Source organism: Petromyzon marinus, chromosome 46, assembly GCF_048934315.1.
Source record: "Petromyzon marinus isolate PM22_M1 ecotype Great Lakes invasive population chromosome 46, UKy_Petmar_22M1.pri1.0, whole genome shotgun sequence".
In the NCBI taxonomy this organism is placed as follows: domain Eukaryota; kingdom Metazoa; phylum Chordata; class Hyperoartia; order Petromyzontiformes; family Petromyzontidae; genus Petromyzon; species Petromyzon marinus.
In genome coordinates, this window is record NC_133712.1 from 9,494,958 (window position 1) to 9,522,880 (window position 27,923).

Sequence of the window (27,923 nt, forward strand, 5' to 3'; positions counted from 1 at the left end):
CAGCACTTCTATAATTGTTCAGCCCTCTGTCAATCCACTGATGGATGAAGGCCTCTGCACACCACTTTGTGGAAGTTGTTTGGGCCATACTTCCCCCATATTGATCAGCGTGGGTTGGTGAAGGAGGTCGTGGGACAGCACGACCAGGTCTGCTATCACTTGCCACTCTTCTTTTGTTAGCCATGACCATGAATTAAACTCAGGTCTGGGTTCCTCGCATAGTGCAATACCCATGGTGCCACTGCTACCCTTTACCATAATGCAATCTTATTTCCCTCTCTGGCCTGTACAATTATAACCATCATTCCCTGTTACAAACAAAAAAGAAAATGCCTTGGCATGTTGCCTCTATTTTTATGACATCTTGAGATATGATCACATTTAGTTAAGCTAAAAAAACTAAGGCCCACTGAACTATATAGCTCTTTTTCAGAAGCGACCTGGCCACAAATGATAACCAATGATGTGGCTTATCATGTGGAAATTTATAGGAGCAGACAAATAACCAGAGGACCTGGATAAAAATCCACGCGACCTTTGGGAAAAGATGCTACTCCAAATATAGAAGGCGTCCGGGTTGCGTTTGAACCCACAACCTGTATACCAGGCAAGGAAGTTAACATTTCACTGTCGCGTGAACCCTTGGCAATGTGGTGGAACTTGTGTTTGAATGGCGCCTGATCCCAGAGCCTCACCGATCGCATTCTGGAGCTGCTCACCGTCGCCCCTCTCGACGTGCAGCGTGACATCATCACCTGCCTGCCGGAGATCATTGAGGACGACCAACACACTCGGGTGGCTAAGGAGCTCAGGTGAGCGTGTGCCTGTCTCTGCTCGCCCTGATTATATAATACGCATTCCCTTTGTTTTCCTAAAATCTTAGTTTAATCAGGAGATGAAGTTGCCCATTGAAATGCATTAAAATAACATTATTTCTGTGACAAGTGTGACCTGGGTTTACATCAAGAATAATTGAATGTTATTTTTTTTAAACAAATATCTTCCACAATGTAACAACAATATTTTCCGTTTAACATGTAGGCTTTCGCGACCAATATCCATAATACAGGTGTTTTTGGGTTAGATCGCGTAAATATTTACACAATATTTTCCACTTACACATCCAAACCGAGCCAGCAGGGGGCACTAATCAAATGGCTTTCCATACTCGTCATATCGTTATAAACTCGAACTGTTGCCTCTTAAATGCCATGCGAACGAAAGAAAGAAAGAAAGAATGAAAGAGCGGAGTAGGCGGTGCAAATATAGATTCAAACCTTCTCCTTGTTTCACTTCCCGCAGTGCCCTGATGCAGCAGAACACGCAACTGACGGTGGTTGTTCTTGATGTCCTCTCCAACATCAACCTGTCCTCTGACCTCCTGGCGGAGGTAAGGAATCGCTTCTTCCTCGTGTCAAGCTATACATTTTATTTTGGGTCCGCGTTTACTTCATACACACCTTCGAATTGAGCAACCTTTTTGAGTATACGGCATCGGCAGTGGTGCATGCCAGGCCACACGTCGCGAGCTTGAGAATCGATATTCGTTGATGAGTTCGATTCCCGTTTCAGGTGCGTGGCTCGGTGATGCTGGCCCTTGCGTCGGTGGAGCTCGATGACCTTCCTGTGGTTGTCAAGTTCATCTTGCACTCCATCACTGCCACGGATGCCTACGAGGTACCATTTGTGTTCTTTGTGGTCATGTTAGTATATGGATGTTGAACTTCTTCAGCACCGTACGTAGCCAACCGCGCTAATTGGATCATCATTAATGATCGTCATCAATGTCATTCTCGTCATAACCGTCGTCCTCATCAGTTATCGAGGTGCCCGGAAGATAACTTCACACGACTAGTTCAGAAGTCGCTAAAATAGGCCTCGTATCGATAGCAAATGGTGTACCTTCTTATATGCCCTATTAAGCAAAGAGTTTATCACGAGCCTCAACCAAATGTTGCAATCGTTGGTCACTGGGCCAAGACCATCACCTTGCTACATTTAATAATATTTATTGAGAGCCCAGTTAAATCACGTGCAGCTAATACGTGGATTCGAACCCAGGGTCTCAGCTGTGCCGGCTCAGTGTATTTGACAGAGTATTCGACCACTTGAGCAATACGGCCATGTTTAACCCCACTCACGAGCACCCCCTTATTTCCTGTGCAGTCTTCTTGCCGCGCCTTCCAACAGTGTTGTCGAGAAGCGTAGCACGGCGCGCGCTGCGTGTGTCTGGCTGTGTCCGTGGCTCTCAGGTGATTGCCGAGCTGAGAACCAAGTTGGACTTCCAGCTGTGCCTCCCTCCTGCCAGCCTCAGCGTCACACAAGGCGGGCGCAGGGCGGCAACTGGCACGTAAGAGAGCTCGACGCGGGCCAACGAATGTGCCCGCTGCTAAATCATCCGGCGCTGAGGAACGCGCTCGGGGCTTGCCGGAGGAGAATTCACGATCACGCGCGGCTCCGCGGCGTAAACTGTAACATCATCGTCATCAATAATTAACCCTTTTTCGTTCCGAGACGTCTACAAGTTGCAGGCTGGGTGTACCGTTCACCGCTGAATCTCTGAACGCGCATGCGGCTCGGCGTAAATTTGATTTAGAGAGGCGTAGCACCCTTGTATTTAAAGACATTGTTACTCACCGCAGAGAATTGTAGCGACACGACCGCACTCTACGATAGCTGGTGCCAAACTGTGGCACACGCCTTCCCGCATGGTGTTGTGGAAGCCTCGGTACCGATAAAGTATTTCATTTCAGTTTTTCTTCCGGTTTCGTTTTGATGACGCGTACGCGTGCTAAACGGGAAAGGGTTAAATACATCCGGATGAATTCTAAATGACGCGTGATTTTTCCCCCTCGCCTCTCGGTGTTTTCCCTTGTGTGTGGCATTGGGGTTGCTGCGCCTGCATGCTGTGTCGGCGCCGACGCGTGCCCCTTGCAGGCCTTCGCAAGTGGCTCCTGACAAACGAGACTGCAAAGCACTGGTGCTCGACGCCATCGCATCGGCCGTGCGCTTCCAAAAGACTACAGCGGAGGCTTGGATTAAGGTGTCTGACTCCTTCTCTTTGAGTTGCTTTGTGCATCTCTTTGAGCTGCATTGGTAAAATAGAGTGAACTGCTCATGCCTCTTTAGAGAGCTCTAGAGTAGCCCCTCTTCGAGAGGGTACTTGGCCTACTCTTCAACTCTGGCCAGACCTCTTGGAAGAGTTGGGAGTGCCCACACTCTACCCCAACACACGCGATCTGCCGATCGACTAACACCGGTGAACCAGTTTAGCCTACTGGGTGGACAGAGGTGGCAGTGGGGACTTAAGAAACGTGCACCATCGTTTAAACTGCTGCGCCGGGAGATTAAATCGAACCGGCAACCTCTACATTGCAAGGCCAGTCTTTTGATGATTACACCATGGTGGCGACATGTTAACTACCTCGCCTGGTATACAGGAGGTTGGGGGTTTGATCCCGTGCCTGACGCCTGTGTATTTGGAGTTTGCGCGTCTCTCGCGTGTTCACGTGGATTTTTCTGCAGGTCCTTTGGTTTTACGCTCCACATTTACAATCAACATGCATCTTCTTTGGTTCTTTCGGTAAAGTCACGTAGAATGAGAATAAAATAATAAATTGATAAAATAAAATAACACAATAATATTCTCACGACGTTTCGGCCACAACACAAGCGGCCTTCATCAAGTGAAGGGACGAGACTGTCTGGTAGGACAGCGCTGGAGTGAAAGAGCCACGTTCAGATCACGACTTTTAAGCTGTGTGAGAGGAAACAAAGCGTCTTGACAAAGGAATTAGCATATAATTTAGCATTGAAATGGCTGAGTGATTAGCTTGTGACTGGTCACAGAAATAGCTATGTTAAAAGTTAAAGCATACACATCCGCAGAGGCACCCTGAAAGAACCAAAGAAGATGAATCATTGCAGTCACGAAAGCTTTAAATCGAAAATCAACATGCATTTAGAGTATTTGACTGCTATACATTTACAGATGATAGGCCACTTAGTTGAGCTATTATTCGTGGCCAGTTCGCTTCCGAAACAGCTATATAGCTCAGTGGGCCTTGGTAAAAAATATATAATAATATCTGTAGATGTTTAAAACATGCAAAGCATACTTAAATGGTCATTGCTGTTATGCCATGTTAATTTCATTTGATTTACCTTTTTAAGGCGATTGAAAGTGTGCGCTCCGAGTCGGAACACAAGGTAAGATGCTCGTGATATGCTACATGAACATTCACTGCACAGACTGTATCACTCCCAATAGTTCACAAACACACTTTATTGCAGCTGCTGATTGTAGCTCGTTTTTTGCTAGATGACCATTAACTGCACAGACTGTATCACTGCCAGTAGGTCACAAACACACTTTATTGCAGATGCTGATTGTAGTTTTAATTTGGTCTCAAGCATGAAATCACATCTGTAAATGCGTACGAGTTGTAAGGTAAATTGTCATTGAAGAAGCAGCAGCAGCACAGATCCACGCTAAAAGCATCGCTTGAAAGCATCGCCGTTTCATCACACTGCGTACTTTAAAATTAATTTGCAGGTCTCGCTTGAAGCGGTTTGAGCTTGCGGTGTTTGTTGTGCATGGGTTCGTCCGGTCGAGCGTTGGCCCCATGCCACGAAGATTCGTGACAGGCTTGCAGCCAGAGGAGGGAACGCATTTGAGAGAATGATCGTCACGGAGATGGATCCATGAGATGAATTTATAGGTGCGCCACGGTGGCGAGATGTTAACTATCTCGCCTGGTATACAGGAGATTGTGGGTTCGATCCTGACCCTGGCGCCTATATATTTGGAGTTTTATGTTCTCTCCACGATCGCGTGGATTTTTCTGTGGGTCTTTCGGTTTTTTCTTCCATATTTAGAAACATGCATTGTTTGGCTGCTATCCATTCCACATGATAAGCCACTTCATTGGGTGATAATTTGTGGCCAGGTCGTTTAAAATAATTTATGTACAGGAGTGTGATGGATTGTGGCTTGGCATGACCGTGACGAATGGCAACGGCTTGGGGAGGCCCTCACACAGCAGTGGATAGTCAATGGCTGACGACGACAATAAGGATGACGATGTCTGTGAGGCCACACTGAGAGATCACCGTCTTTATGCTTGCGTTGCCATTGCGTCCCTTAGGTTATCGACTTCCTCGTGCTGCTCATCCTTCACATCAACCACCACAAGGCCGTGGAGAGCCTCGTGCAGGCCAAGGTGCGCGCGGGTCGCCTCGGCGACAAGCTGCTGCAAGCCGTCTTCAGCGGGCACACCCCGGTGAGCTCGCACTCGCGCAGCCACGGTCACTGAAGGAACGACACGCTGGAGCGGACGTATGTTTGTCCGTGCGTACGTATGTATGTTGAATTTCTTTCGCAACGTGCGTAGCCGACCTGTGCTAATCGGAGGTGCAGGTGAGCAATACCCCATTGCTCTATCCAGCCAGCAGATAAAGTTGACTTAGTTGTATATCCGCTCATGCAATATATCAACATAGGAAATACAGTGGTGTGTTCTTTTCGATTGTGTATGTTCTTGACTACGTATCTGCCAGTCTGGATGTTTGTGTCTCTACCTACCTGGCTACTTGCTGTCTATCTCACCTAAAGTCTGACCGCTGGCACATCAGTGCGGGGCCGTCACGGTACGGGTGTTTTTTCCACTGGCTATTTGCCGAGCTAAGCCCGAACCAAACCTTGAAACTGGCATCGTGAGGCATCGGAATCTGGCTCTGGGGTCAAGCAGCGACAGGTGCAGGGTTAATAATTTCCGATAATACTTTGTGTTAGTTGATGATCATTGCGTGTGTTGTCAGCGGCACTGCTCAGGCTCTGAAGTGGAAAAACCAACCTGGCGCAATTTGAGCCCTGTTGTACTGACAAAGCATGGCCAGTACGACACGGTTCGGGCCTTTGGTGAATAATTTATTTATATATTTTTTTGACCCCAGACGGACTTTGCGATGTCCTCATTGTGCGCGCGCACACACACACACTGTGCGCCGTGTGCAGGTGACGTGCGAGTATTTCCCGTCCATTTTGGCACTGGCGCAGACGCTGCTGCGGTCGCCAGATCCGGTGGTGGCGTCGTTTGCCGGCCGCGTGTACTGCCACGTCTTCTTCTGCTTTGACCCGTACTACCAGCAGGTCAGTCTGCACTCCACCCACCCACCCACTCATTCATTACACATAAAGTGCTTGCCACAAATGAACAACAGTACCTTGCTGATCTCGTTACGTAACAAACCATTATGTGAACTCCGTCCATCCTCGCAGCGGCTTTTGGCTAGCCATCGAATAAAGACGGTCGCTGCAGCCATCTGGAACGGTTTTTCTTCCGATATTAGGAAGCCACTGGAGCTGTGCACTTTTAAATATATTTTAAAATCTAAATTTTCTTTGTTTAATTTGTTGTCCTTCCCCCGCACCTCCGATTAGTACGGTTGGCTACATATGGTTTGAAAGTTCAACATACATACATCGCAGAGGACTTTAATTGTTGCATGCCTAACAGAGCTGTAACGATGTATAAACTAATATAAATGATCATTATTATGGTGCAAATGAAGTGCAATGTACATATATACTCCCACACCACCGCCACTACCCCCGCTGGTATCACCTTCCACGCTGCAATTTCTCGCAACGCTTCGAAACCGCGACATCTGTCTACCAACAGTGTGAGGAGGCCATTTTCAGTTCCTGATCGCCGATGTCGACCCTTCCCCACCGATGACTTACTTAAGGCTGAGGTGGCCTAATAAAGGCCCAGAAGAGATGAAATATGCGAGTGGGTCTCGAGGATAGGAGTACACCCCGAGGGTTCGCGAATAATAGAGCAGTCTGAGAACCACTGCGTTCGGGTGTCAGTGGTGAGATGTAGTTCCCTGTCGCGGCTGGCTGTGGCGACTGTGGCGACTGTGTATGCTGAAGGGGTGCGCACCAATCCCCCGTGTCAGTCCGCGGTCGTTTCACTTGACGGCTGTGGACAAGCAGCGACGTCCCCTGTAAACGTCTCATTGCCGACCCGACCACTGAAACCCGTAGATTGGATCTGCCTTGAAAACAATCGCGCACGCTCAACTTCAACCGAATAACCCATGGCACCCATGGCAGATGCCACGGTGGCGAGATGTTAACTACCTCGCTCGGTATACAGGAGGTCGTGTGTTCGATCCCGACCCTGACACTTATATGTTTGCAGTTTGCATGTTCTCCCCATGGTCGCGTGGATTTTTCTCCAGGTCCTCCAGTTTTTCCCTCCGCATTACAAAACGTACGTTTAGCGTATTCTGCTGCTATATATTTCCACATAATAAGCCTCTTTGTTGATCAATCATGTGTGGCTCGGTCGCTTCTGAAAAAGTGCTATGTAGCTCAGTGTGCCTTTCCTGGTAAAATAAAAATTGTTTAGTTAATGTTTTAATTTATGTGCGTCCTCCAATGCAAGTCAGAAAGAGCCTGGTGGCAATAATTGGGTGCATCTCAGTTGATTGGCAGGTCCTGTGTGGTTGGATAAAGTGTGACTACCCCCAAATACTTGAAGACATCTGGCCAGTGTGGCTCTCTAGAGCTCCAGCTAGTGCAGACCCGACTACCAGCAGTGGCGTGAGTAAGATATTGCAAGGGCTCAATGGGCCCTTGCATTTTCTAAAACTACAACAGATGTAACTTAAGTCTGGCTCATTTCTCTCTCCTCTGTCTCCCCGTGCAGGAGGTGGTGGGGTCGCTGGTCACCTTCGTGTGTAACGGCTACACAGCCGAGGTGGATACGGCGCTGCAAGTCCTGCATGAGCTGGTGCAGCAGCGCACAGCCTCGCTGGCCTCCTACGCGGTCTTCATTAAGGCAAGGGCCAGCCCAGACCTAGGCAGTGTCTCTGTACATAAGGGCCAGCCCTCAGTTAGGCCATTTGTGTTGATAAGGGCCAGCCGTCGTTATGTATTTTGTGTTTTATACATATGTTTTTGAAGATTTATAGCTTAAAACACTTTGAAATTAGGATTTTTAAGAATGATTTCAGAATTTTTCAATTTAGATTTTCTGATCACTTACATGATGTAATGATTTAGCATCATGTGATATCATCTGATATCCTGTCACACCATATTTTTTAGAAAATTGTGGCTTTTAAGTAAACTTTATTTTTACCAGGAGTACAGCAAAGCACAAACAACAATACATTAACAATGTGAAATACGATTATAAAGCTATGGGGAACTGATATTGCGAGAATTATCATGACCTGAAATGTTATATTGTTTCTTTACCATCGTGATAAATACAGTGACAATCACAGTTAATAGCCTTGGGCAGTATTTCTGTGTGTGGTTCCGTTTTATACGAGCCTGTCTGTGGATGTGTGCAGGGTATCTTGGACTATATGGAGAATCTCTCTCTCACGCAGATCCGAAAGCTTTTCTTCATCCTCAGCACCCTGGCCTTCAGTGGGGGCACACAGGGAAGTTACATCCAGGTGAGGAACAGCAAACTGAAGGTTTATAGTCCATAAGCCCAGATGAGGTGTTATACTTGAAACTAAACTCTTTATTTTACCAGGTAAATCCCACTAAGTTAAATAGCTCTTTTTTAGAAACGACCTGGCCACAAATGATAGCCCAATGAAGTGGCTTATCATGTGAACATTTATAGCAGCCAAATACTCAATGCATGTTTCTAAATGTGGAGGGAAAAAACGGAAAACCGGAGAAAAATCCGCGCGACCACAAGGAGAACATGCAAACTCTAAATATGCAGGTGTCAGGACCGGGATCGAACCCACGACCTCCTGTATACCAGGCGAGGTAGTTAACATATTGCCACCTGAAATGGCATAACTTTAGTGGTTCCAATTTTTTTGTGTTACCAACAACAGTGAAGGATGCGATAACCGTGTTAAATAATTTGTGTTTATCTCGTTATTCGCTCTTAGCAGCTGTGTAAATAAATCTGTACTAGTAAATACATGCTACCATCGGGTGACATAAATAAATTTCTGCTGTGGCCCATGGACTGTCAGTGCCCTTTCGTGATGTTCTCTAGTCCGTTCACATGGCCCGGCTGTTTAATTTCAGCCTGATTTGTGATCACTCGCGGAAGTGTGGCTTATGGATCAGCACTGAGCCGGCACGGCTGAGATTTTGTGTTATGGTTGTTCTGATTAGTAACCCAAGTCACTCGTGCAAATGAGACTATCGTCTCTTGAAATGTAGTTACGTGGTTTAGGAAGATTTACTTTAAACTTAAATGTGTACCTTTAACAGCATTCCACCCCATCACCATTCCCCCCCTCCTCCCTTCATACCCCCCCACCCTTGCAAATGAGGCTTTCCATCTCAAGGGATTATCCAGGTGAAACATTTAACGTGAAAATATGTAAAAATATATATTTCTAATAATATCGGGTGCATTGCGGGTGATTTGGGGTGGTTGTAAGTTTGCGCCTACATTCGTGTGGCACTGCAAATTAAAACGTGTGGCACTTGCCAACTAAGGTGAACTTTGCATGGAACCAACAGTGTGACCATCGACCACCAACACCCGCCATTGCTCCACCATCACCCCACCATCGGCCACCATCGCCCACCATGCCCCACCATTGCCCCACCATTGCCCCACCATTGCTCCACCATTGCTCACCATCCCCCCCCATCATCGCGCCTCTGTCTGCAGGGCGACATGCACATCGTGGTGCGCAAGCAGCTGTCAAGCACGGTGCTCAAATATAAGCGCATCGGCATCATTGGCGCCATCGCGCTGGTGGGGAGCATGGCCACTCGCGGGTAACACGCAGCCCTCGCCTTCCCCACCACTGCTTCCGCTACCACCACCGTCACTAACACTGCTACTACGACCAACACCGCCACAACCACCGTCACCGTCGACACCACTGCCACCACCCCTGCCACTGCCACCGGTTGCCGTGCTACGGCAACCCTGGAGCTATCGCGCAACCACTAGGATCGTAACGACTCTAGTGGATTAGCAAAGAACCGCACGTTATTTTACACACGTTTATTTTGTATGTAATGGCTTGTCACGATGACCAATCACATTGGAATGCACCGTGCGGTTTGAACATTCTCGCCTGTGCCAATGGGATTAATTGTTTATTCAGATTGAACTGAAGTCAATTACTGATTCCGTGACTTCTGGAAGTGATAATGGATTCCCTGAATGGTTATTGTAAAATTGATAAGCAATTAACCTGAGAGTCAAATAATCGATTGAAGTTGTTTCATACGCTCATAATGGAGGAATACAATATTATGCTAAGTATTTGTGAATGTTCCATTGATGATAATGGAGTGAAAATAAACGACAGGCAAGACCGAATGAAAAAATTTGATTCAAAAATAAGATTAAATGATTGGCTACGGAATGCGATCACGACTCAAAATAGATTTCAACAGATGATCAAATTGATGGGGGTGTGATTGTTACCAGAGTACAGGGACTCCTGGACATTCGACTTAGGAACTGTCCATGTGTCCAGTTGCCTGTTCAGACCGAGAGTCGTAAGTTCAATTGCCACGCAATAGATGGCGGTGGTGGCGTCTACATCTGCAGAACATGAAGAACCAGTGGCATCTACATCTACAGGAGATTATACAACTTTTAAATCGATTCTTTGTGTTTAGTGTACATGCCGTACAACATGTTTGGAATCGACAGGATTAAAGTTGGACTTACGAACAGACCTCTGGAACCTAACCAACTCGTTCGTAAGTAGAGGAGTTCCTCTACCTGATATTCATAATGACAAACACTCTCATAATGATTATAATTATCGGCATTATGTGATTAATATTTGTTATTATTTCGCGATTACAATTTGTTTCGAGAATAGTGTTTTTTATTCATTATTTACTTCGTCTTGCTCATTCTATCAGCCCCATGTAACTTTAGTAGTACATTAGTGCTTCTTTGAACCGTGTGTCATGATCTTAAGAATGTATTTTAATGGCCTAATCAACGAATGCGTGCACTGCTATTATGATACGCTGTTGTGATCTTTTTGTCACGATGGGGTTTTTTTTCTCTGTCGTGCAGAGATTTTGCTGACCCCCTGCCCATACTGGACATCTGTAAAAAATAGTTTAATAGCTCATCAGATTTCTCTTGCAGTCTAATTAAAGATTCTGATTCTGAATACTTACACGCCGAATAACGATCAATTACACCTCTCTGGCTTCTATATACGTGCCATGAAGAAGGTCCATTGCTCAAAACGTCATCCATTATATCGGAACCATAATCTTTTTCCCGGAGAATTCCGATTATATACTTCTCCCTTTAAGGCAATGTGTTATGGATGAATGTGAGTTTGTCAGCACTTTCAGGTGTGAGCTGATGTTTGGCACCTCCTGTGGCTGAGTGTTCAATGGGCGTGCAAAGCTAGTATGATCGTGTGCGCGTGCGTGTGCGCGTGTGTGTTTTCCCCTTTCCTTGTACTAGGAGAAATGAAAGGACAGACGCATCTGCTTCCCAGGCATCTCCGCTCAGCACTAATGTCTTCAAGCAGGTTGTTGTGGAAACAGGGCAAGACTTGCACACGTTAAAAATAAACTAGTTTAAAACGTTTTTTTTAAAAACAACGGTTTTATTAACAACTTCGTTTAACTCACGGTCGAGAAGTACGTCAATGACGCCTGAGACACGCGGCGCCTGCGTTTTGTGCGAACCGATTCCACAGTTTAGGGATCGCGGCGTTTTTTGACCTACATAAATATATATAAGTAATGTGTCTATACAAAATGTAAATTGCTTTAAAGTAGAGAAAAAATTGATTAATTAATGCCGATTTTGATAGAGGCATGCATTGTCACCGGATCTCAGTACGTGTGCAAAATGTGGAATTGATTGGACAACGGGAAGTGGACGAAATTTTGATTACAAAATTTGTCCACGACAAACAGAGGGATCAAGTTAAGTAAAACCGTTGAGAAAAGGTCTTGCCCAGAGCCTTTAACGGACTATTTGGGAAAGTGCTCAGTGAGCACCTGTTGAGACCGGCACTGCACGAAGTGGCGTTGTGAGCAGCGCCACGCTCGGCCACCTTTGTGCCTCCCCGCTGCTGATGTTTTTTTTTACACGCACTGCACCAGGTGCTCATTTAACGCTGAGTTGACCTGAGGAAGCCCCTGCGACAGGTTCTGATATCACTTGCCACGGATGTTAGCCGTGGCCGGGAATCGAACTCTGGTTGCCGTTTTTGTTGTGCCGTGTGCTCACCACCGTGCCACCACACTTCACACATGCACACACATACACACACACACACACACGAGCAGTGCCCAATGCTACCACACACACTGCTGCTGCTACAATTGCTCCTGATGCTTGCAGTACTGCTGCTACCACTGCTGCCTCTTACACTACTGCTGCTGCTACTGTCACTGCTGATGCTACTGCTACAATTGCTACTCTAGGTTCCAATACTGCTTTTGCTGCTTTCACTGAGCTGCTGCAACTGCCACTACTGCTATTACTACAACTGCTACTGCTGTTGCTGCTACCACTGCTGCTGCTTCCACTACTGCTGCTTCCACTACTGCTGCGGGTTCCACTATTGCTGCTGCTTCCACTGCTGCTACTGCTGTTGCTGCTGCCACTGCTGTTGCCTTCAACTGCTGTGTCTGTGCTGCGGGGGGGCGGGGTGTGGCAGGTGACGACCCTGGTGCAACTGGTGCGTGACTGCTGCGACGGCTCGGCCGAGAGCACGGCGCTGTACTGCGACGAGCTGGCGACGCTCATCCACACGGGGGCTCTGCACCCTAAAGTTCAGGTCAGCTCTCCCTTGTCCCCTGTCACGCATCCCGTATACAGTGTCCCACGTCGTTGTGCAGTTTTAACTCCCGCCAATCCGCGGGTGCATGCAACGCGCCGCTGTTGGCGAGACGTTAACTCTCTTGCCTGTGTATGTAGGAGGTCGTGGGTTTGATCACGACCCTGATGATGCCCGTGTATTTGAGGTTTGCATGTTCTGCCCGTGGTTATATGGATTTTTCTCGAAAGAAATTAGTTTTCAATTTAGATTTTAAAGTGCGTAGCTCTAGTGGCTTCTTAATATCGGAAGGAAGAGCGTTCCAGACAGCCGCAGAAGCGCATCTGAAAGCGCGTGACACGGTGACCGTCTTTGTTCGATGGCTAGCCAAAAGCCGCTTGGAGGATGACCGGAGTTGGCATGATGGTTTATTCTCCTTGACAAGATCAGCAAGGTATTGTGGTTCATTTGTGGCAAAAACTTCGTGCGTAATGCGTGTGACCTGCTAATGTATTCTAAGCCGATGCAGCTCGGCGGGCACTGGACAGACGTGGTCGGATCTTGCAGTACCCGTCACGACATGCGCCAGAGAAATTTGCAAACGCTGCAGCATACACGTGTGTGTTTGTGATGTACGTGGTCTTCTCAGCGAGGTCGTAGATGTGATTTGCGTGTTCCGTGTCCTGTGTGTGTGTGCGTGTGTGATAGGCGTGGATTGGAGAGAACATATTGACTGACTTTCAGGACGATTATGTGGTTGACGTACAGCCGGGGAAAGAGCCGCCAGGGTACGTGGGAGCAGTGTGACATTTGCTCTGATTTTAAATATATGAAGCTATTTGTTCATCCTCGTATACATACAATATGCACTCGGCCCTAATCCTGGCCGATATACTTATTTGGAGATATCCACTGCGATTATTATTGGTGTCACTTAATTATAATGCATCAATAATATAGGTATGGAGTAAAAATATTAAGAAAAAAAAGGTACAAATAAAGGCGGGAATGTAATCTCATTGCCCAGTTGCTAGACTTAACAGCGCACACTCGGGGCAGGAAAGCACAACTGCCATCATGCCTTGCATGCGTGTTACATGGCAAGCCACATTGCATGGTATAATGCGCTCAGCCTTGTATTAAACGTTCGACAGAGCTGGCAGCCGTACATAAAATTAATAACGAAAAAAGGTGATCAGCAACACTGTCGCAAATCGTTGCACGTGCGCGAGCCTAAGTTGAGCCCATCGCTTCCCGTCCCTGTCCGTGCGTCTGCACCCTGCTGCTGCTGCTACTGCTGTTGGTGCTGCTGTTGGTGCTGCTGTTGGTGCTGCTGCTGCCGTTGGTGCTGCTATTGGTGGTGCTGTCGTTGGTGCTGCTCTTGGTGCTGGTGCTGCTGTTGGTGCTGCTGTTGGTGCTGCTGTTGCTGCTGCTGTTGGTGCTGCTGCTGCCGTTGGTGCTGCTATTGGTGGTGCTGCCGTTGGTGCTGCTCTTGGTGCTGGTGCTGCTGTTGGTGCTGCTGCCGTTGGTGCTGCTATTGGTGGTGCTGCTATTGGTGGTGCTGCCGTTGGTGCTGCTCTTGGTGTTGGTGCTGCTGTTGGTGCTGCTGGTGTTGGTGCTGCTGTTGGTGCTGCTGCTGTTGGTGCTGCTGCTGTTGGTACTGCTGCTGCTGCTGCTGTTGGTACTGCTGCTGCTGTTGGTGCTGCTGCTGTTGGTGCTGCTGTTGGTGCTGCTGTTGGTGCTGTTGTTGGTGCTGCTGCTGTTGCTGCTGCTGCTGTTGGTGCTGCTGCTGGTGCTGCTGCTCTTGGTTTTGGTGCTGTTGGTGTTGGTGCTGCTGTTGGTGCTGCTGCTGGTGTTGGGGCTGTTGGTGTTGGTGCTGCTGCTGTTGGTGCTGCTGCTGTTGGTGTTGGTGCTGCTGCTGTTGGTGCTGCTGCTGTTGGTGCTGTTGGTGTTGGTGCTGCTGTTGGTGCTGCTGTTGGTGTTGGTGCTGCTGTTGGTGCTGCTCCTGTTGATGCTGTTGCTCTTGGTGTTGGTGGTGTTGGTGTTGGTGCTGCTGCTGTTGGTGCTGCTGTTGGTGTTGGTGCTGTTGGTGCTGTTGGTGCTGCTGTTGGTGCTGTTGGTGTTGGTGCTGCTGTTGGTGCTGCTGCTGTTGGTGCTGCTGCTCTTGGTGTTGGTGCTGTTGGTGTTGGTGTTGGTGCTGCTGCTGTTGGTGTTGGTGCTGTTGGTGCTGTTGGTGCTGCTCCTGTTGATGCTGTTGCTGCTATTGGTGCTGCTGCTGTTTGTGTTGCTGCTGCTACAGAGACGACTGTGTGCTGCCCATGCGCCTCTGCTACAACTTGGAGGAGGAGGAGGACAGCGAGGGCAGCATCGCCATCAACCTGCTGCCGCTGCTCGCGAACAATGTCCTCGCTCGCAAGGCGCAGCCCGGGGGCCCTGACAGCAGCAAGAGGTGCGCGTGTTCTCTCACGTTCCGGCCACCTTGTTAGAAGCTATCCACGGCGCCGAGCGTCGCTGTGGATAGCAGGCACGGGACGACGCGTCGGCTGCAAACGACTCCCTGTTGTCACGACGTGTGCGCGTACCGATCGGGGGTAGGGAGCGGTGGGGGTAGCGGTCAGCGCGCTGAGCTACGAACCCGGCGACACGAGTTAGATTCCCCCTCATGGCCAACACACCAGTGACGTTTATCTGAACCGGTCCTGGGCCTCCCCTCGAGGTCGACTCAAATGAGTACCTGGTGCGGTGTATAAACGTCGCCACTGGGAAGACAAAGGCGGCCGGGCATGGTGTTGGCCACCCACCCCCTCGTGTGCCACAGTGCCGGCCTTCAAAGGTGATCGCTAACAGCACTTTCCCCAACTGTGTTAAGGTTATACTGGGGATCTTTGTCTATGTACCACCTGTGAAAATGCTGCTTACAAGTGATTTCCTGTCCTAGTGCACGCGACCGTGCGGGCGACGGTTCGTGCGACGGTTCCCCGTGACTGTGAGCGTGACCACGAAGGGTTCGTGCGCGCTGTGCCCGCTTGTTCGCCGATGGCGTTACCGCAGGCTGGTGTCCCACGTGTGCCTGGCGTCTCACTTTCGGCTGCTGCGGCTCGGCGAGGAAGCTCTCAACGACGGCAACCTGGAGGGCATCGACGCGCTCCTGGGTTTGTCGCCCGCTCCCTCTCCCCCACCCCGCTCGTCAACGCAAACGACGCGAACACGGCTGCGTATACGTCGCCCGCTGCCGTGCCCCCACGAGGTGTGAGCGCCCCTGCCGTTGCAACCCCCACCGCCCGCCCCCGCCGCGATGTTGCAATTCGCGTACCGCTGTCGTCCGCTGCACCCCCCTCACCCCGCAGGCTGTCCCTTGTACGTGGCCGACCCGGAGCTCGTGGAGAAGGTGGAGTCGCTGTCGCGGCAGGAGCGCGAGTGGCTCTGCACCGCGCTCTTTCTCACCCTCAACTGGTTTCGCGAGGTGGGGCCTGCCGCCCACAAATATCTGGAAAATATTATATGAACTCCGGTTTTCTCCCACAAGCAAAACTCTCCGGAAAAGGCATTGGCAAAGAAATTGCAATGCATCGTAATGCAAATATACCAATATGCATTAAAATGTATTGCAAGCATTGTAATGCATTGTAATGCAAGCGCCCCTATGAAAAAAAAAGTTTAGACACGGCGAGGCATACCTGGTTTAATGTTAAATATGTTTATTTCTAAACCATGCCCACGAGTGCAAATTTAAAGACTCACAAACAGCAGGGGAAGCCTAATTGTTTGTATCTTGGGCTGCGTAAGAGCACCAGGTTTTACGTTGAAACTAGGAGAGTCGGAGACTTGTTCTGCACTTGCGACAGCGCGAGTCAAGAGCAGTGAGAGAGTGAATGACAAGCTGAGTTAGACGTGTGTGGGTGTCTTTGTATGTATGTGTGTCTCTTCGTATGTATGTGTGTCTTTGTGTCTGTGCGTGTGTCTGTGTGTCTGTGCATGTGTGCTACGGCTACGCGAGCAGGTGGTGAACGCCTTCTGCAGGCAGTCGGACGCGGAGATGAAAGCGAAGGTTTTACGCCGCTTGGAAAACATAACAGAGGTGAAGGGTCTTCTGGAGAGGTGTCTGGCAGGTAAACATAGGTGTTGGTAGCAAATACACTGGTATACTTATACCATCAAAAACATAGGTGTTCATAGCAAATACACTGGTATACTTACAGTGACGGAAAAAAGTATTTGATCCTCTGCTGATTTTGTACGTTTGCCCACTGACAAAGAAATGATCAGTCTATAATTTTAATGGTAGGTTTATTTGAACAGTGAGAGACAGAATAACAACAAATAAATCCAGAAAAACGCATGTCAAAAATGTTATAAATTTATTTGCATTTTAATGAGGGAAATAAGTATTTGACCCCTCTGCAAAACATGACTTAGTACTTGGTGGCAAAACCCTTGTTGGCAATCACAGAGGTCAGACGTTTCTTGTAGTTGGCCACCAGGTTTGTACACATCTCAGGAGGGATTTTGTCCCACTCCTCTTTGCATATCTTCTCCAAGTCATTAAGGTTTCGAGGCTGACGTTTGGCAACTCGAACCTTCAGCTCCCTCCACAGATTTTTTATGGGATTAAGGTCTGGAGACTGGCTAGGCACTCCAGGACTTTAATGTGCTTCTTCTTGAGCAACCTCCAATTACAACGGTTGGCTATATATGGTGTGCAAGTTCAACATACATAGATACATCGCAGGGGACTTTAATTGTTGCATGCCTAACGATGCATAACTAAAATAATTTATTATTATTTTGTGGTTATGACAGAACTCATGAGAAATTAACGACAGCCATTTTTTTTTATAAATACGGATTCAGAGTTTAGTTATAATGGCCTGTCAGCATTTCCTTGATCACAGGAACAAACCTCACCCCCTCTATCACCATTAGCCACTTTATCGCCAATTATATCCAGCATTTCATGTACATACTGAGTTTATGTAAAAGCAAGCTGCTCACAGCTACGATGTTATCATCACTATCGTTGGGACAGTGCACACATAGCGGTTGTTACATTCGCCAGGGCGTTAAGAAGAATCAATTCCTGGATAGAACTGTGACCCTGAATTGTGACAATTCTTTGAATCATTGCGAAGGGCGGAAAGCAGGCGATGAATCATTACACCTCTAATGCCTGATATTTCTAAAAAAACGTTTAAAACGCTCGTTTAAGGAGACTTTTTGTTGGAAACATTTTACATCAGATCGATTGTCGACTGCAATCGTGACCCTGAATTTGGAGAGCGTCTATGAATCTGCAGGTTGTGGGGATTTGGAGGTGGGGGGGGGGGGGGGGCGGACGAATGGGGACGGATCAATGGGCCTCGAATGGCGAATAAATAAAAACGTTTAAAACATATGGAGTTCAGCAAAAGTGGTTTTTGTTGTGCGAATTGTACGTAATAATTCAGTTACGCGAGATCACCAAAATAACATGACCGCTGACGCACGTGGATTAATTAATGTGCCGCGTTTTGGGGTGCTCACAGCTTGAATTACGCAAGATGAAATGAAAGTATTATTATTGTATTATTGTTGTAATCCGGAAGGGAGACCTCGCCTCGCGGATTACGGCGTTTGCCGGCACGAAGCCGAGTGTTTTATTTTTGGTTGTATTTTTGTAAACATTCGTACTTCTTGTTTACAGCCACACCTGGATACAAACCGCCCACGGCAAACTTTGACAGTGAAGGGTCGGAGGGCGGCGCCCCTGCGGCAAATTCCTCAACTCAGCCCAAGAAAAAAACTAAAGGTTTGTCGGTCCAAATTGAGCGGGGGTGGCATTATAAAGTATATAAACTGTACACTTTTAGAATTTATTTTACCCGGCAAGGCCCACTGGGCTATATAGCTCTTTTTCAGATGTTAACAACCTCACCTGGTATAGAGGAGGACGTGAGTTCGATGCCGACCCTGACGCCTGCATGTTTGCAGTTTGCATGTTCTCACTGGTCGTGTGGATTTTTCTCTGGGTCCTCCGTTTTTTTTTTACCTCCGCATTTGGAAACATGCGTTTAGAGTATTTGCATTTTCTGGTAACATAATATTGTGGTAAGTAACATAGACGATGTGATCAAGGTGCAATGATCCAAACGCTCTTCCTTCCGATATTCGGAAGCCACTGGAGCTGTGCGCTTTTAAATAATCTAAATTTAAAACTAATTTCTTTAGAACTGATTTTTTTTTTTTAGTTTGTCCTTCTCCCGCACCTCCGATTAGCACGATTTGCTACGTACTTTGTGAAAGGAGTTCAACGTACATATGATATGACGAAAATTGTGCAGGAAATCACCGTGAAATTTTGACCTGCAACGGAGTGGCTGGGAGCACCTCCTCTGTTCGCTCGTCCGATTGTTCACCGTCACGCCATCTCCCGCTGTTCAGGCAAGAAGAGGAAAGCGGATGGCGCAGAGAACACGTCGACAGAGAGTCTGCAGGGAGACGAGACGATGGGTGACACGCTGGCGCCGGCAGAGCGCACCCAGGACGACAAAGTAACGACGCCGTGCAGTGTTGCCGCTTGCCCGGGCGCAGTGGCTACACTGACCTTTCTGGCAATGCCAGTGCACTGTGACATAGCAGCGGAAGGTCGTTCGTTACCGAATGCATTTTGAGAATGCTTTTCTGATTGTGTCTTTGTTGTTGTCGTTGTAATTTTCTCTTCCAATTTCGTCCCAATTGTGCTTTCGGTTATCGTGGCAATATTTCTGTCGCTACCACCGCGGTTAACTGTTTCCATAATCTTGACTTAAAGATTTCGTGACTGCAGGAATTCATATTATTTGGGTCTTTCGGTAAAGCCGCGTAGATAGAAAAAGTAATCAAAATAATAACAACATCACGACGTTTCGATCGCAACACAAGCAATAGTCTTCAGGTGAAAAAATAAGATTGCTTGTGTTGCGATCGAAACGTGATATTGTTATTATTTTGATTATTTTTTCTATCTACGTGGCTTTACCGAAAGACCCAAAGAATGTTTCCATAAACTTCGCTCGTAGATTCCTTCCACCACTCATTTGGAGGACTCGTGCTCCAAAACGGACTGTTTCGTCTCTCATCGCACACTGTGTTCAACCACCACACTGCAGGTCACAACATCCAATCACTCACCCACTCGTTCATCACACTGCAGACCACAACAACACACTCACTCACTGAAACAATCGCTCACCACACTGTAGGTCACAACAACACACCCACTCACTGAACCAGTCACTCATTCACTCACCACACTGCCGGTCACAACAACACGCTCACTCACTCACCCACTCACTTGGCCAACCAATCACTCACCCAATCGTTCATCACACTGTAGACCACAACAATAAACTCACTCAATGAACCAATATCTCACTCACTGACCACACTGCAGGTCACAAGAACAGATTCACTCACCTACTTATTCATTCAAGCAGTCAACCAATCACTTACTCGCCACACTGCCGATCAGAACAACACACTCGCCCACCCACTTGCTCTGCAAGAGACAGCCAAATGGATACTGCATCTGATCATGGGACGTCGATAGCACAATCAGGATACACCCAGAGGGGGTCAGGTTGTGGGTGGGATATAATAACAAGTAAACTGGCATATACCATTCAGTACATGTTTGGGCATGTGTGTTAGTTGCATACAAATGTTTGATACGGGTGTCCTGCGGGTCAGCTCAATCTAAAACGATTGCCCTGTTTGGCGAGTTATCAGCAGCTCAATATAAGCCCACGCCAGGCCGGGCATGGGAGTAATTGTGAAGTTGGCTGACGGGGGTGCCCGTACTATGTTGTGCGTGTCCGTGCGGCGGCAGGAGGCAGTGGAGGAGCGGCCGCAGGTGAGCCTGGCAAGCTACCGCGCATACATGCGTGAGCTCGACATCCACGTGTTCGGCATCCTGCAGATGGGGCTGCTCACCAAGTCCCTGCTGGACTCGCACATGGACACCAAGGTGCAGCACGCACCCACCCACGCGCGCACCCACCCACGCATGCACCCACCCACTCATGCATGCATCAACACACCCACCCACGCACCCACCCACGAACCCACGCACAACGGTGGTAGCGGCGCAGCAGGCCGAGTGAGCGGTGGATTGTTCCCACCGTTACGATTGATCCCAACAACGCGCAACCTCCTGAGTTAAATCGGTGCCACACCACCTTTTGAGTCGCGAGCGTGGGCAAGCAACGTGCTGCTGCATTGCTGCGGAAAAATGTTCTTGTCCTCCGTCTTCGAAGAGTTCTTGAGCTGTTTTGCCACCCCAAAACGGTGATCTGAATTCCATGTTGCTATGGCAGTAACTCGACTGTCTGTATGATAACCATGGTTAACTTGTTACTGAGCGGTGTAACCTCACCAGATGATGGTCGTTTTACGTGACCTCAGAGAGGAGACGAGACCTCAGAGGAGATGATGATGATGGTGATGATGGGGCGAAGTCAACCCTGGCCAGGATTTAAACTCGTGATCCCATAGCCGGGAGCCCTTACCACCTCCACCAATCGAGCTTTATCCCAGCATTTTACGTTGTATATCAATTCAGTGATAGCGTAGTTAAAACATCGCAGCGACACAATGCTGCTCCTGACAAGGTTATCTTGCTTGACTACCTGAATGTGACATTGTAGTTGTTGCTGTTCGTCTGCATCAGCCCGTATGAAAGAAGAAACAGCACAGCGCGTGTTGTACAGACGAAACATGATGGGAGCCTACGAAGTGGCTGCGTTATTGATTTGATGAGTATTGTCTGGGCTGTTTTGCAGGTCACGGAAGTGATGCAGCTGGGACCAGCTGAGCTCATGTTTCTGTTGGACGATCTCACCCAAAAGCTTGATCATGTCCTTACCACGTCGAAGCGGACCATGTTCCTGAAGGTGGTGAGTGAAGAGTTTTAATGCTCACCAATGACGGTTTGAAAGTATTGATGCATGTGCAAATATGATGATGGTCCTGCGGTGATGATAATGAAAATAATAAGAGTGCCTACGACGATCTACCGGAGCCGATTTGCGCTGTGGGGAATTGAATATTTAGCACTGATTTAACGTCGATACATGTTTGCTATTGTTGTTCTGTCCCTCGCGCGGTGGTGTGTTTGTTTTTGTTTTGATTGTTCTTGACTCGCAGTGGCCTTTGGCTGCCCATCGAACAAAGAAGGTCACTGCATCGTGCACTTTCGGATGCGCTTCTGCGGCCGTCTGGAATGCTCTTCCTTCCAATATTGGGAAGCCACTGGAGCTATGCACTTCAAAATAAATGAAATTAAAAACTAATTTCCTTAGAACTGTTTTTAGTGTTTCGTTTGTTGTCCTTCCCCCACACCTCCGATTAGCGCGGTTGGCTACGTACAGTGCGAAAGACGTTCAACATACATGCACAATATACATTTGTACACAAAGACAGATTTTGGGTGTAGCCTTAACAGACTGTTCGGGCAAGTGCTGTTAACGAGCATCTATGAAAGCCTGCATGGCACACGAGGGGGTGGGTTGGCCAGCACCATGCCTGGCCGCCTTTGTTTCCCCAGTGGCGGGGTTTACTCACCGCACCTAGTACTCATTTAAAGCTTAGTCGACCTAGGGGAGGCCCAGGACCGGTTCAGATATTCGTCACCGATGTTGGTCGTGAGCAGGAATTGAACTCGGGTCGCCGGGTTTGTATTGCTGCGCGTCTACACTACCGCTCCCCACGTACATACACAACATACATACACAACATACATAAATACATGCATCCACTTCATCGCCTTACTGTCCTTTGTTTTTTACTGCTCGTGCTGTTTTCGGTGACGCCGGTGTCACCTCCCTGTCGCAAGTGACGCTCTGTGTCCTGGCTTCTTGGGTTGCCGCGTTGGTTTAACAAAACAACAAAATTAACCAGCCACGCGATCAGAGTTCTTCATTTGCAAGGCCCACTGGCCACTGACAGCCCCCTGGTGGTCTTTTAGTGTGGCCCCCCGACAATGCACGAGTGTGAAAACACCCCCCCCCCCCATCATCGTGCTGTCAAACCCCAATGGTTTAAAATGTGTGGAGGCCCTCACAGTGATGATGTTTTATTGGCGAAAGTGCTGCCCACCCGCCTCACCTCTGAATGAAGAATGAAGAAACATTGAGCTTGATCATTCGCCCGCTGTTGCTGTGCAGGGGAAGGCGGACCAGGACGTGGGTTTCGCGAACCTGATGCAGCACTCGCCGCGACAGATTGCCAGCCACGCCGTGCACCTCCTGGCTTCTCTCTGCGACCACCTGGAAGGCACTCACAATTACTTCCAGGTCAGAGGGCAAAATGTGTCGAATACAAATGTTTCACCTGGAAAATCCCTTGGAGAGATGGAGAATAGCGGTCTTTTTTTTGTTGCCGTTTGCAGGATGCCAGCCGATACACTGCAAGCTCGTGACGGCATGTGTACGCAGATCTTAAAATGCGTAACGTTTATAGCAGAGAGCACTTGCTCCTGACTGCGCAGGAAAGCAGCTTGTAATTCGTCCTTAGCGGTACAAGGTGCGCGCGAGCAGACGCGCCGCACCGATCGATTGATCGTGAGCGGCCCCGCCTTCCAGCACATGGCAAACGTGGCGGATGTACTTACACGGCTTGTTCCAGGGAATTAAGGGCCGGCCTTGTCACCTTGATCACATCTTGAGCCGTGAGACCCACGCCGCTGACAGAGTGCGGAGCGTTGGCCAGCTCGTCGCGTCACGATGAGGCTCACGCGGTCAATAATGTTCTGCACCTCCAAAGTGTAGGAAGTGCGTGCGTGCGTGCGTGCGTGCGAGCGAGTTATCTCAATTGGTCAACCCGTGGTACCTGGATCTGTTCCGTGACCTCCTGTCAGTGATCCTTCGACACTTCACGTGACCTCGAGTGCACCTGGCCTGGTTCAAGCTCCATGGTGACATCACCGCCGCTTAGTGGCGAATGGCGCCAGCGGTTGTTTAGTGAGTGAGATGCTGCGTTGGGAGCGGTGGCACAGTGGGTTGGCACACAACTAACCCGGCGACCTGGGGAAAATGTAAAGTTGAAATTAAATATTCCGAGAAAAAAAGTAAGGTCCAGTTGGTGCACCATACAGCAGTTGGCCAAAAATGTTCCCGATGCAGAAATCCAATCAGCGGTGCGTGAAGCGGCGTGTATTGCGATTCATCATTGATCACTGAATAAGCAGGTAATTACATTTCTATGAATAATTAAGATTTAGAAAAAAATATTAATAGAAGCAAAAAACAATTACTCAGAAGGCACATTTCACACCGTCAGGGAATGCTAGGGCGCTTTGGCGGAGTTGGTTACTCAATTAAGAGCTGGCGAGCGGCTCTTGAGTGCAGCGAACGGCAATCACTCGCGCCGCGCTGTCAGTGTGATTAGTAACATTGTCCCATGTCCAATTTGGCTACAAACACACCGTTGCGCTGAGAATTTTAAACAGAACGCCACCCCCTGCCTTCAAATTTCACGAGCGCCCAATTAAAAGGCCGTCTCGTTCAGACGCTCTCGATATTCCGCGCGCACGCGGTGATCGATCGGAAATAATTAAAATCCATAAACTGGGACCTATGCCCGCGTGGGCTCAGGGATCGGACCGCTAAGCCAGCGTCGCCCTGATCTCGGAGTTTGAATCTGTGTGCCAGCCACGCGTGATTAAATTAGTTCATCACACGTAATGAGTTGACGTTTAGCAGCCCATTCGCTAATGACTGTGCAAAAAAAATAAGGCACTGCACAGAACGTTAACGTCTTCATCCTAATTTGACAAAATCAAAGCTCGGAGAATTAACAACGTTGGTTTCATTGTCAGGTGATGGACATATATAGAAGCATTGGAAACTAAATTAAACTGAACTATTTTGTGGCTTATCATGTAGAAATTTATCGCAGCCAAATACTCTCAACTCATCCACGCGTCTATGGGGAGAGAGAACATGCAAACTCCAAACATAGAACAGGCGTCAGGGGTGGGATGGAACCCACGACCTCCTGCATACCAGGCGAGGTGATTAACATCTTGCCACTGTGGCACCCCTGCGGTGCTAACCGTTGCCTGAAGCTGGTGCCCATTATATATTTTGCCTTTTGAGGCAGTGTTGTTATTGATGAATGTGTTGATTTTGTTTTTGTTATCTCTATAGCAGGGTGTAAGGGAACCTGCAGTGCCCCATCCATTGGATAATAGGTCACTTTAAAGGCTCTCAGAGGGAGTTCTGTAATATCTCTTTCTGTAGACTGCCTGAAGGACTTTGTCTCGTGGCATATCGCCGAGAGCACGATTGAATTAAATTGGGAAAACGACCGAGACAACACCGTTCATGCATAATAAATTGAGGGTTTGTGGAAATGAAGTCACTCGCGTTAACAAACGGACATTTACGGCTCACTTAAGAAGTCTTTTAACGAGGCAGCTTGGCCCTGCTGGAGCATCGTAGCTGTCGTGTGAACACCTCCTGCCAGTGTCCGCACTGCACCACAGTGTTTGTTGAACATCCATCGATGCTTTCACATTAATTATTTGGCTCCCCAAGCGGCTCGTAATAGTTAATCTTCCCAGCTCGAGCCCATCCTTTTCTCTACTTGCCTGGTTGGAGTGGAATTTTTTCGCGTCACTTGTGACTGAGCAGCATTGTCTATCGAGGCTACGTGCGGAGCCTTTGACGTTGGGGAGCATTATGCATTGCATCGCGGATGGGAAGGGAAAAAAGAAACCTGACAACGGTGGATGAAAATAAAACCACACGTCGCAAGCGACCTGAAGCCTCGTTGGGCAATGCCCTTCCACCACGCGGGCACTTTGCAAAACAGGTGATGAAACAAAACGGGTTATACGTTTCAAGATGACTTTGTTGAACCAGCTGAGAACTCAACCGAAAAGGATTTTGAAGAGTGAGACCCAGGGCATTAATCTGCCAGTAGGGGGCGATGATTGCTGTTTGTACTCCCAATTGTGGGATTTGCGGGAAATTTTGGAATGTTGCCAAATTTGGACCAACGTGCCGGAACAAAATGGCAAACACTTGTGAATGACACCATGGGATCTTTAACGTCCACTGTGAGTGAAGCACACAGCGCGTAGTGTTATTATGGTTATCACACACTGCAGTGCTAACCAGGGTGCCCGCTGGATTCGAACCGTGAACCTCTTCAACGAGCGGCGGGAAACACTCATTGAGATTATTCAGATTATTTTGCTGCTATAAAGTTCCATGTGATAAGCCACTTTGTTGAGCTATCATTTGTGGTTGCCAGGTCACTTCTGAAAAAGAAGCTAATAGCTCAATGGGTTTTACCTGGTAAGATAAAAAAATAGTTTATTTTTATATTTTTAAAGTGATTTCTTTACCTTTCTTACACTTTGCATTCCTACCCTGTTTTTGTATTGTTTGTTGTAATGTTCTGATTCGCCCCTACTGAACATATGCGAAAAAGAGCTTAATAGTTTATCAGATTACTCCAGTATAAATAAAGGTTCTGATTCTGAGTGGACTACCTACCGCTGAGCAACATCACCACCCTTACACCCCAAAGTCCTCTCTGGACATGTCCCTGGTTCCGTTCCGGTCAAAGTGAACCATAACATTGCATTGCAAAATTGACTTTGGTAGGTCATGTGACTGATGGGCAAATTACATTTCTCACGGAGGCAAAGATACCCAAATCTGCGGAAGAGACAACCTCATAGATTGTTGTTGCTGTTGCTGCGAAGGGGCATGGAACGAGGAATTGCCACGGAACGGGGTGTCCCGTTTAGCCCGTGACGCTCGGCGAAAGCCTTCTGACATGCTGACGAGCGACCCTGTTGGCGGCTCGTCTCGAATCGCCGTGTGCGCGTGTTCAGGGGAACATCACGGAACAAGTGTGCCGTCCTTCACCAGAGGGGGGGGGGTGGGCAGCACATGCCCCCCCCCCCCCCCCCCCCGTTGGCTCCGTGGACAGGCATAATCTCCCTGGCATTACCGACTTAATTTGTATGAGATTGTGGGATGTGAGTGTCTGCCAGGCTTACTCGGAGAATTACAATCGATTGCTTAAAATGTTGCCCAAGAGGGGAAGCAGAGAGAGTTTCCCTGAAAATCAGTTTAATGTTTTTTTTCACACGTAAAAGAGAAAAAAAATCCTTGGCAATGAATTACAAAAACCAATGAAATTATATTCCAAAGTGTTCGGATGTATTTCAATGTACTGGCTGTGCGAAATTATTTATATTGTAAACTATTTTTTTTTAAGTGAAATGTGATCACACAGTTGCGTCTTTTCTTTGTAAAAAAAAAAAAAATGAAAGCATTATCGTTAATTTGTGAGCAGTTAAATGTGTTAAACAAGATTGATTTAGAGAAGGATCTGGGAAGCTATCATAGATTGAAATGGTTATGATTTTGATCGGTCGCGGTAAAAGTGCAGCCCTTCAATTCCTTGCTCACGCCACCGCTGGCGTAATGGGTTTCCATTCGAGGGAGCTCTCGAGAGCCGCTATAGAGGGAATTGGCCTACTCATCCACGCTGACCGGACATCTTGGAATAGGTGGCAGTACCCACACTTTACCCCACGACACAGCGACCTGCCAATCAAATCAACGAACTGTGGCGTGCGCGTTCATACTGCTGGGTGGACAGAGGTGGGGAGGAGAATTTGAGAAACTTGCTCGAACCCTGCCACTGCTGGATTGGCGTTCTACAGCAGCACCTCTTACACTTAACCCTTTCCCAATCAAAGACGTCTGCAGGGGGGTCTTGTTCACTGCAGAATCTCGGAACGCACAAGCGGTTAGCATTAATTTTATTTTCAGAGCCGTAGCGCCATTGTTTTTAAAGACATTGGTACTCACCGCAGAAAACTGTAGCGATAGCTGGCACCAAACTGTGCCACACATCCTCCCGCATGGCCTTGTGGGATGCCTCGGTACGTCTTCCCACCTGAAGACGTACACTTACGTTATTCGAACGGAATTCGAAGAAAAACTGATGGACGTACACGTGCGTCATTGGAATGGGAAAGGGTTAACATGCTCGTCGCTGAGCTCGTCAAGGAACGTAAACCACGCAAATTCCGGTCTTCCTCGCAGCAGTTTTTGGCTAGTCATCGAACAAAGACGGCCACTGCATCGCGCGCTTTCGGATGGAGGACCCGGAGA

The 27,923-nt window shown here is 48.1% G+C and overlaps 1 protein-coding gene across 5 annotated transcripts in view; it reads left to right on the forward strand.

The window, feature by feature from the left end:
• The window catches only part of FANCD2 (FA complementation group D2), a 63,775-nt gene that overhangs the window by 11,507 nt on the left and 24,345 nt on the right, over positions 1–27,923 (forward strand). For 4 of the 5 annotated variants that reach the window (XM_032971768.2, XM_076074165.1, XM_032971769.2 and 1 more), the window contains 24 exons: positions 688–812; positions 1,303–1,390; positions 1,573–1,677; positions 2,253–2,350; positions 2,938–3,043; positions 4,174–4,209; positions 5,148–5,282; positions 6,017–6,151; positions 7,719–7,850; positions 8,371–8,478; positions 9,675–9,784; positions 11,460–11,526; positions 12,670–12,789; positions 13,477–13,556; positions 15,068–15,217; positions 15,820–15,920; positions 16,116–16,231; positions 16,769–16,877; positions 18,449–18,553; positions 19,186–19,295; positions 19,803–19,892; positions 20,612–20,749; positions 21,564–21,677; positions 22,947–23,075. In XM_032971768.2, the coding sequence (XP_032827659.2) occupies positions 688–812; positions 1,303–1,390; positions 1,573–1,677; positions 2,253–2,350; positions 2,938–3,043; positions 4,174–4,209; positions 5,148–5,282; positions 6,017–6,151; positions 7,719–7,850; positions 8,371–8,478; positions 9,675–9,784; positions 11,460–11,526; positions 12,670–12,789; positions 13,477–13,556; positions 15,068–15,217; positions 15,820–15,920; positions 16,116–16,231; positions 16,769–16,877; positions 18,449–18,553; positions 19,186–19,295; positions 19,803–19,892; positions 20,612–20,749; positions 21,564–21,677; positions 22,947–23,075 (2,607 nt within the window). The remainder of the gene's footprint in view (positions 1–687; positions 813–1,302; positions 1,391–1,572; positions 1,678–2,252; positions 2,351–2,937; positions 3,044–4,173; positions 4,210–5,147; positions 5,283–6,016; positions 6,152–7,718; positions 7,851–8,370; positions 8,479–9,674; positions 9,785–11,459; positions 11,527–12,669; positions 12,790–13,476; positions 13,557–15,067; positions 15,218–15,819; positions 15,921–16,115; positions 16,232–16,768; positions 16,878–18,448; positions 18,554–19,185; positions 19,296–19,802; positions 19,893–20,611; positions 20,750–21,563; positions 21,678–22,946; positions 23,076–27,923) is intronic. The other variant, XM_032971771.2, reaches the window with a different exon arrangement.